The following is a 10,179-nucleotide window of genomic DNA, read 5'->3' as shown; positions in this document are numbered from 1 at the left end:
TGTGTGTGTGTGTGTGTGTGTGTGTTCACATGAAACACCGCAAATAAAATGGGGACCCTATAGTTCGTCACTCCTATAATATTTTGTGATTCCAAACCCCTATCTATATCATTACCATATCTTACCATATGGTTATCATATCATATTCATTTTACTTTACCTTATTCACACTAATCTGTATCAGGTAAATCTTTGTCAATATTGAAAATCTCAATTACTTTTCTACAAATTTTCAAATGTGAAATGCTTCCTCATTTCTTGGAGGAAGAAGACTATGATGACTCATGCATCGCTGAAGTTTCAGAGCGTATCTGTTTGTGTCGAAAGAAAAATCGAACATAAACCAATTTGTACGTTTCTCGGGGAAGCGCGTGTATCGGTTATTATCCGAACGTTGTCTCACCCTCGTGAGCAACAACGGGCACGTGGGGTAATCGAGTGATGAGAAAATTAGAAGGTGAAAGGAGAAAGAGTGAGAGAGAATGATTAATAAACCGAAGGAAGGAAGAATTTTGCACGAGAGAGAGACAAACGCTGAGATAGAGAGCGAGGGATGAAAGAGCGGCGGGGAGGTGAAGCAAGGGTGGTAGCCGACTGAAGGTAGGGTGGCCGCAAACGCGCATCCCGCGCATGCTGCCTCGACGAAGACGAGAGACAGGGACGAACGAAAAGGGTGGTTACTGGGCCGAAAGGAAAAGAGCGAGGGTGAAAGGATGGGTTGCGAGGGAGGGTAAAGGAGTCCGGGGGGGGAGAGAGGGAGAGAGAGAGAGAGAGAGAAAGAGAAAGAGAGATTGCCCTAGCGGTACATCTAGTCGTGGTAAACCGTGTGAGAGGTGAATAACGCGCTCCTAATCCAGTCCGTTCGATTCTCCACCCCACTCCGTTCCTTCGAACGCGAAATATCTACCATTTTCCCGAGTTGGTGTGTCAAGCGATCCTCGCTCGGATAGAGTGATAGTGCGTGAATCAGAATCAGGACGCCGCCGATTGCTTCGGGATGACAGACGGTGAGCGATTGAGAATGTGGATTGACAAAATTTTGTCGACTTAAAGCCGACCGTGTCACACGGGGAAGCTTGAATTATTTACTAAACACTAAACAGTAAGAATTTTCGGATAAAATTATTAATCGTCCATATTTTCTCTTTCTTATATGTAATATTGTATTGTTATAGTTTTCCATTACAATATTGGCAATGTGTGTTTTTTTCTCATACATTCTCCTCTCTCTCTCTCTCTCTCTCTCTTGCTCTCTCTCTCTCTTACGTCTACTATTGCAATGTCGTTTTATTTTTGGTTATTCTTTTCTTATGCTGATTAAATATTATATAAATATTTTAACTTAATTTGATAAAAATATTTGTTATCTAAATTCTGAATCTTTTTCTTATATGCATATATTTTTATATAGAGTTATATTCAACACGTACATTATATTTGTATAAAATGGAATAATATTGAAATAAGATAACATAGTATTATAGCAACAAATAGAGAAGAAATTGTTAAAAAATTAAGTATAAATTTAAAAAAATAGAAAAATATGCATGAACATTTATATTCATTTTCTCAGAATAATTGCATTTAACTTTTTTTGATGCGCTTTGGAAGTCGGATTGAATTTATGTCTTTTAATGAATATTACATGTAACTTTAGAGATAATGAACTTGTCGTTCATTTTACTCTACACTTGTTACATTACAGGTCTGTGCTTCGTAGCTATACTACGTTTCACTTCCTTGTGAATACATATTGTACTTAAAATAGAATAGATATATATTATAATTAATTATTGGGGGGGGGGGGGACAGAGGAAAGATAACAAGTAAAAAAGTCAGTAAAAAAGTTCAGCTACAAAGGCTAAATCTTATATTGCACAAACTCGACAAGAATTAAATTATTATTTTAAGTTATATTACATTTTTCGAAAAATTAAGATCACTTTCATACGTCTATAACCGAGTGTCTATAATCGAGTGTCTAAACTTGTTGAGATTATATTGATTTTTTTTTTATACGAATATTTCGGACAAATATGAACCGCTAAATAAAACTCGATTAGGGATTTCTTTCGAATTTTGTTGGGCGTTTCCCTGAAATGTATTATTGTGATTAGAATCATTTTTCGAATGTAGGTTGTGTGTGCACGTGTTTTTTATGACGTATGTATATTGATCGATTTGTAGAGCAGCCAAAGGCATTGGTAGAATCAATGTAATTGTATACCCATTTATATACGCGCGTGTGTGTACTGTGTATACACACATGCATAAGCGTTTTGCAAAAATATTTTTACAATTAATTATTTATCGCTAATATAAATTAGCGAAAAGAAATAATTGCAAAATTATCTTGCTAATATTTAAAAAAATTTCAAAAATATTTAATATAAATATTTACAGCTAATCAATTAGCGCTAATATAAATTAGTCAAAGGATATAATTACAAAATTACTTTACTGATATTAAAGTTCTGTGCAAAATTTATGAATATCTAATTTTTTTAAAATGATTACATATAACCTTTATGATCGGAAATTATTAATTATCATATGCGAATAATGTAACTGTTATCATGCTAATGTGCAATTGCGATTTGAGAATGAAGCATACACGAATAAAGCGTGCGCGCATGCTTTGATGAAAATTTCTTTTAAATTCTTTACAGAATTTTTATATAAATTTCGGAATTTTTTAGAATTTTTGTATAATTTTATTTTAACTGTATAATTTAACTTTTGAAAAAATTTTTCTGATTTTTTAAATATAAATTGGAAAACTTTTCAGAAGAGCTGTGAATGTTGTTTTTGAAAATTTTTTATATATGTGAATTCTGAAATATTGTGAAATTTCTTTTTATTTTACAATTTCTGAAAAAACAAAGTCTGAAGAATTTAAGATTGTTATCAAAAAATTTTCATAAACTTTAAATATGAAAAATTCTTAAAGATATTATTAGATATATTATGAAAACTGTTTTTATCAGGGCGCTTGTGTGTATAATTGTTTTAGTTTTATTTATTAAAGCAAAAAAATGGGTTAAGTAAAAAAATTGCACTTTTTGATACTTCTAATAGTCTTTTACGATCCGTGCACGTGTGTATGTTTACGAACATGTTTACGTATTATAATACATTGAACTTTATATCCAGAATGCTTAATAAGGTTGGTAAATTATAATTATCCCATGATCATATTGTAAACAATTTTATTATATCGCATGCGATCAGTGTCGGATTAATAAATAAAGTCCATGAGGTTAATCTATATTGATTAGCTGGATAAACGTGTACGATGTACTTTTTATTCCTATGACAACAGGGACAATGACAACATGAAGATGAAGCACATATAGAGGTCATACTATTTTGCAGGAAGTAATTTTGCATTCTGCGTAACGGCAGGCATTAACGCTATTCGAAAACATTAGAATTTTATATGCAAATAAATCACAGATAACGCGGTGATTTTCTGAAAACTACATTTATATAGATTTCCAGAGAACAAAAGATGAAAGATTCTTTATTATAATATAACAATGAGTTTTGATATTTTAAACACTGAAAATAATAATAAAATCTTACGTTGCGATTATTGAGTTATAGACAAAAATAATTATTGATAAACAATATAGGACACAAAGATTAAAATCAAAATTAATTTACTTATTGTTAATGTAAACTTATTATTATTATTATTAATATAAATAATTTAAATGTATATTATACACACATAAGTAACAAAGGTTGAATAAAATTTTATTTTTGTTTATAATACAACTTTAGCGACATATTTCTAAATAATAATCTTATAATTTTTCTAACAATTTTGTGTGTCTAACATTGTTTATAATTCGAAAAATTAAAAACTATTATACTCAGAGATTTTTCGCATTACTTGAACTATGAAATTAGAATTGTTAAATCGCGTTGCCAAAGTTAATGAACCGTTCCGTGAGATATTACTAACAAATATTGTAGATTTTTGTTGCTTTGCTTTTTTTCCAAAATAAATTTAAATTACCATTCAATTTTAATTTTGTTTCGTTAAAATCTTATCTAAAAATTTAATTTTAATTTTAATTTTAGTTCTAAATTTTAATTTAACACTTAACTAAAAATTGATTGTAATAAATATTTTGATTAATATTTTGTTAATAATGCAAGTTCTTATCATCAAAGTCATCGATTGCAAACTTAATACAGAAAGACGAACAGCACATTGCAAGTATCTGAAGTATCAAGTTTGACAGGAATGTAAGTTAGGTCAGAGTCGGAAATATCCACTAGACATATCAGATAGTGTATATTCCACAAAAACTTGACGATAACGGTCACGGGCAATTACGACAGTCGATAGCGACGTAATTGTGTTGACGATGTCGCTATTCGATAATGACTTTTTAGGACACATACCCAACTTTGTTCAACTATTGACGAGTGCTGTAATTGGAAATTAGGCCACTAAAGGCTCCTCAATTAAAAAGTTTAATTGCAAACTTTTTAAATTCACATTAAATAGAAACAATAGGCTCCAATGAATAAATTAAATACAGTGAAATATGAGAACCTATCTTTAAATTAATTTATACATGTATAATTTCCTTTATATATTTTTGTATAAATTCACTAAAATATAGGCAGTTAGTTTAAAAAAGATTCTTATTGATGAAATTTGGAAATATTGAAACAAATAATACCAAATAAATATATATTCAAAATTTTTGATGTAAATAAAAATTAATTGAGATAACATTAAAATAATAGTAAGAAGTTTGTAAGAACTTACAAATCGCGGATATAGGATGACCTTGACCTTAAGATGTGTTATAGTTGATGTCTCTAATGTGATTTCGAATTAAGTGGGAATGCTCCTGATTGACAGAATATGTGTTATTTCAAAATATTCTAATTTCTGCGCTTAATTTTGAGCTAAAGTGAATTGTATTACGTTAGATTATAAATTTTTTTATAAAACGGGGATGCAGAGTAGGGAGTTTTGTTTTGCTTACAATTCCCTTAAGCGTAAGAATAAAATAATTAACAACAATACAGATAAACCTAAAAATAATCTATCTCGGTCAAAGCAAAGTCTATTATTGGTATTTAATAATATTTTGTGTGAATCTATACATATTTATATGTATACTCGTATTTACCAATTGATGCAAACTGCGCGCCAATTATTTATCAGTCTTGAAGCACAATCCTAAACTGAAGCTGAAATCGTAATATCACGATGAAATAATTAAAATGAAATAATTGCTTAAAAATTTCTCAATACCTGCGATCACTATTAACATTACATTTTATTGAATTTTTTTTAACATCTTAAATCTTTGACTAACGTATCAACACTTGAGTTTATGTTTTATTTACATACGTACATACATTTTATGTGCGTGTACTTTGTAAGTTTTATTTGTGCCAAAAATCATTTTAAAAGTATTCACTCGGGAGCATTTGGCATGTTTTTACTAAATCTCTTATGATAATCGGAAAGTCGATACACAAATAGCTTTAATACGACTTGAAAATAAATTCTTTGATTAGACATTTACTTTTTATTTTATGCATATATTAATTGTTTTGAGTATTAACGTATAATGTTATGTTGCAGCGGATGACAGTGCAGCGGGAGATTCGACAACATGCGGGAACATCTTGGTGATATTATCATGGATTCTTGTGATATTGACGATGCCATTCTCTCTCTTTGTTTGTTTCAAGGTAGGATACTTTTTCGAAGGAAGAAAAGACTTTAAAAAAAAAAATTCTTTGAAATTTCATTCTCATTTGCATTAAATTTCTTGCTATTCGTCGATAGTTGTGAAAGTGGACGTTTAATGAGCAATGTTATTTCAGTGTAACTATAGTTACATGGAGTTTATGCATAATGCTATTTTTATCCACAGTACATACATATGTGCTCGTTTTTGCTACGATCTTATTATTATAACGGAGCTCATTGAGCGAGATACGTATCAGTGCGCAGCTATTATATGCTTTCATTAACAGGCCATTTCATTAATAGCCCGTATCAGTAATCTTTCTTACTAATTCTACAGTAAAAATGAGCATTAATTTGTATGAGCATAAATTATGTCACAGTACTAGTTATCGATTAATTTTGACGACTTTAATTTTACCGAAAAAATTTATTTCAATTAGACTTTTTATTTTATTTTTATTAATCATTAGTAAAATTGTATTTGATTGTAATCAATTGTATTTATTAAATCAATTAAAAATATAATGGTATATATTACATAAAAAATTATATTGTATTTCTTGTAAAATTCTTGTAAAATTGTAAGTTATGATATAGAATATATATATTTTTAAATTTACAGGTTGTACAGGAATATGAAAGAGCTGTCATATTTCGATTGGGACGTCTTCTATCGGGCGGCGCTAAGGGTCCTGGTAAGATTAACATTAGTATATTAATTCATTTGTTTTTTAGAAAATATAATCTGCTTAATTGTATAGTGTGTATACAGATAGTTACGTATACTTTATCCAAACTTTTGAAAATTTTTAAGTAATTAACAATATCAGTCATATAAAAAAATATGCATTCTGTATCATATAAAAAAATTTGAATTGTTTTAAATATCATTTGATACTGAACATTCTTCAGAGTTTTTATGTCTGGAAATACTGGAAAGATTTTAATATTAGATATTATTTAATTACAGAAAATTTTCTTTTACGAAAATCCTTAGATATCTAAAAAATATTTGGGAATTCTTTAAAACAAAATTATTATCTACATATATCTATATGTATAAAATAATAATGAAAATAAAGATAATAGAAAGTTAATAAAAGAAAAAAATACTTTTCCATTGTTTCCATATATAACAAGAAATGTCTAAACATACATTTAATATATATTTGCTACTTTTTTTTATTAACTATAGTTTTTATAAAAAAAAACTTTTTTGTATTGCATTATATGTAAGACAGTATAAAATATCTTTGTGTGTGTGTTAATTTTTATATATAAATATATAATTTTTTGTACTCTAAACAATTTAAGCAAACATTTTAAGCTTTTTTTGTTTATACGAGCAATATAAGTTTCATCTCTCTATTTTTATTATTATGTTATGTTATTTTATAAATATAAATATTAACTTATTATAATAAATATATTACTAATTATCAAATCAATAGTCCTACTACTCTTGTCAGAGCGTAGTGACCTCTTCTCGTATTTCTGCGATGTGCGCTATTTACACTTTTACGCAGATATACGGGACTTACGATTTTAACGCTGGTTTCGAACGGCCATTTTTTAAGAAGAGGTTCTCTTTGGCAAAGATACTCTCAGTGATTTGCCATTGCCTTCCGAGAGGCGGCGATCGCTTCTGAATTGATTAAAATCAATTTCAGAGTTATATTATTATGGGTGGATTTGAACCCGGATCTTTAGCTTATAAAGCTACCGCGCTGCTCCTTGCGCCACGATCGCCACAATTATACTAATTATAATAAATATTAATTTATTACACAGCGCCGTTGTTTTTTATAAAAACTAAATAGAATAAATTGTGTGATTAACGTATATTTCTATCTATATATATATTAACATATATTACTACACATTAAATATATATTATATTAGTTTTACATATACTTATTAAAACATATACACCTTTATATTATGCTATTACATTATAAGAAAAATTCCATAGTTTTCACTGTGTAATATATTGTTAAAATTGGAAAGACAGAGCTAGCGATAATTTAATTATCGTTTACGATACTTTTTACGGCATTTTTTTGTTTATATTACTCAACATTTCAACATTTCACTTTACGCACGATTTGTAATCGTTTATCGTAGTCGATTAATCATGTTTACGCTTATAGGAATCTTTTTCATTCTGCCGTGTGTGGACAACTATGCGCGCGTTGATCTGCGTACGCGAACATATGACGTACCCCCGCAAGAGGTAATTGCATGCAATCATCTTTAATATAAATGTCATTTGAATATTACTTGGACTGTATTCTTACTGATACATACATAAAAAAATATATTAAATATGTATATTGAATATGTTAATAATATAAATTTATTTATTTATAAACTGTAATTGGTATTCGCTCCGATCTTAATTAGTATTCGTGGATTATACCCGACAAAACTTTAATTAATGTATCTTTGCTTAAAGTTAACGTAACAGTAGAACATTTTTTTTCAGATTTTGAGAAGGTAAAAATTTAAAGAATAAGATTTTATGTAACTTAAAATTATGTAAAGTTTTAAAAAATATTTGTTATATACAATTATAGTAATTTTTTAGAATAATATTTGAAAATTTGGCGCGTAATAGAAAAAATTTCCGCACTGGATTCGCGAATACCAATTAGAATTAAATAAATTACTAGAATATAGAAATTATAGAAAAAAAATATATATATATGTGCACGATAAAACTAAAATAAAAAATAAAAAGATATAGAAAATACATATATAGAATAAGAAAATTAAAAGTATATTAAATATAGGATATTAATGTTAATATTGATAAAATTATATATCTAATTATCTAAAAATTAGGTCTTGACGAAGGACAGCGTTACAGTATCTGTTGATGCGGTAGTTTATTATCGTGTTAATAATGCGACCATTTCGATTGCGAATGTGGAGAATGCTCATCATAGTACAAGGCTACTGGCTCAAACGACCTTGAGGAATACCATGGGGACACGACCGCTTCATGAAATATTGAGCGAACGAGAAACAATCTCCGGAAACATGCAGGTATATGTGAAGTTTAGGCACGCTATCTTTAGGGGAAAATATGAATTAATTAATCAATATATATATTAACGACATTTTGATGATTTTCATTAGGCGTCCCTGGACGAAGCCACTGATACATGGGGGATAAAAGTAGAACGAGTCGAAATGTAAGTATATAAATCGTTTATCGTAATAGCAGTAATGGCATATTCAATAAAATTTTTTTTTTTTTGTATTCAAGAAAAGTAACTATTTCTTTTGATGGCTGAATATAATCATTTCAACCTTCTTATAAAGGGACTCTTTCATGTTATAATTGAAAAATTTGAAGTTAAATTTATGGAGAAAAGATAGCACAACAATGAGTATTAATAAAACATAGAGTATCTAAATTGCACACTTTAAAAACCTTGCAAATTATAAGTTGTACGAAAAATTGTTCTATGCAAAAATATAAATTTAAAACACATAGTTATTGCAATATGTAATTACATATCATTTTTTAAGAGCAACTATGTGTTTTCTTTAATCTTACATTTATACTAATGCGTATACAATATAATAACAATATAACAACAATAATAAATTGCGATTTTTTTTCATGAAATTTATAGCAAAGATGTACGACTACCCGTTCAACTGCAGCGAGCTATGGCAGCGGAAGCTGAAGCTGCACGTGAAGCACGCGCTAAAGTAAGACGTTAAAGCTGTATAATGTAGGAAAAGATATACATATATTTTATTCATATACGTATATGTATATTAGGATGAGCTAAAAAAATTTTTTTTTGAAAATCGGTAATACCCTCCAGAAGTTAGCTATGGATCTTGATATGGTTTGAGTAAAATTTTATCGAAATCGATTAATATCTTCAGGTTGCCCCTCCACCTAGCAATTAGTAAGTTTATGCATTTCTTCATAGATGTATCAAAATTCGAAAAAATATCTGAATTTTAATACAGTTTGGTATTACCTGTTGTTTTTTGGTCGTTGAAATCCGAGGTCAGAAGTATACACTTCAAAATGACGGATCCGAAATATATTCTTAAATAATACATTAAGATTTCTCGAAAAATATGATAGATTCGGAAGTGTTTCAGATAAAAATTGTATAGTTCGGAGGAGGACATAAGAAAGTATCATTGATTTTGAACGGCGTCATTAAGATCAGATCAAGATCGCATCGATTTTTTTAAATAAAATTATATATATACCTATATATTTTTTTTACATAATACGATTCCTCTTATTATTCTGTATATAAAAGTATTAAAGTAAAGTTATTGAAAAATCAATATTTTACGAAATATTTTATACTTTATCATTCTATATTTTGAAATATAATATAAAATCAAGTTATAAAATAATTATTGTTTGTATATATAAAATAATAAAATAGAAAAAGAGTTAGGTCAAT

At 28.4% G+C, this 10,179-nt stretch overlaps 1 protein-coding gene across 3 annotated transcripts in view; it reads left to right on the top strand.

Moving 5' to 3' along the window:
• The window catches only part of LOC105457970 (band 7 protein AGAP004871), a 36,684-nt gene that overhangs the window by 10,111 nt on the left and 16,394 nt on the right, over positions 1-10,179 (top strand). For 2 of the 3 annotated variants that reach the window (XM_011702959.1, XM_011702967.1), the window contains exons 3-8: positions 5,621-5,730; positions 6,354-6,426; positions 7,882-7,964; positions 8,576-8,779; positions 8,873-8,928; positions 9,376-9,454. In XM_011702959.1, the coding sequence (XP_011701261.1) occupies positions 5,621-5,730; positions 6,354-6,426; positions 7,882-7,964; positions 8,576-8,779; positions 8,873-8,928; positions 9,376-9,454 (605 nt within the window). Of the gene's footprint in view, positions 1-814; positions 1,008-5,620; positions 5,731-6,353; positions 6,427-7,881; positions 7,965-8,575; positions 8,780-8,872; positions 8,929-9,375; positions 9,455-10,179 lie in introns of those variants that run through there. The other variant, XM_011702978.1, reaches the window with a different exon arrangement.

Source organism: Wasmannia auropunctata, unplaced genomic scaffold, assembly GCF_000956235.1.
Source record: "Wasmannia auropunctata unplaced genomic scaffold, wasmannia.A_1.0 LD336101.1, whole genome shotgun sequence".
NCBI classification, from domain to species: Eukaryota; Metazoa; Arthropoda; class Insecta; order Hymenoptera; family Formicidae; genus Wasmannia; species Wasmannia auropunctata.
Note: the sequence above shows the minus strand (reverse complement) of the source record. Positions and strands in the feature narration are given on the sequence as shown.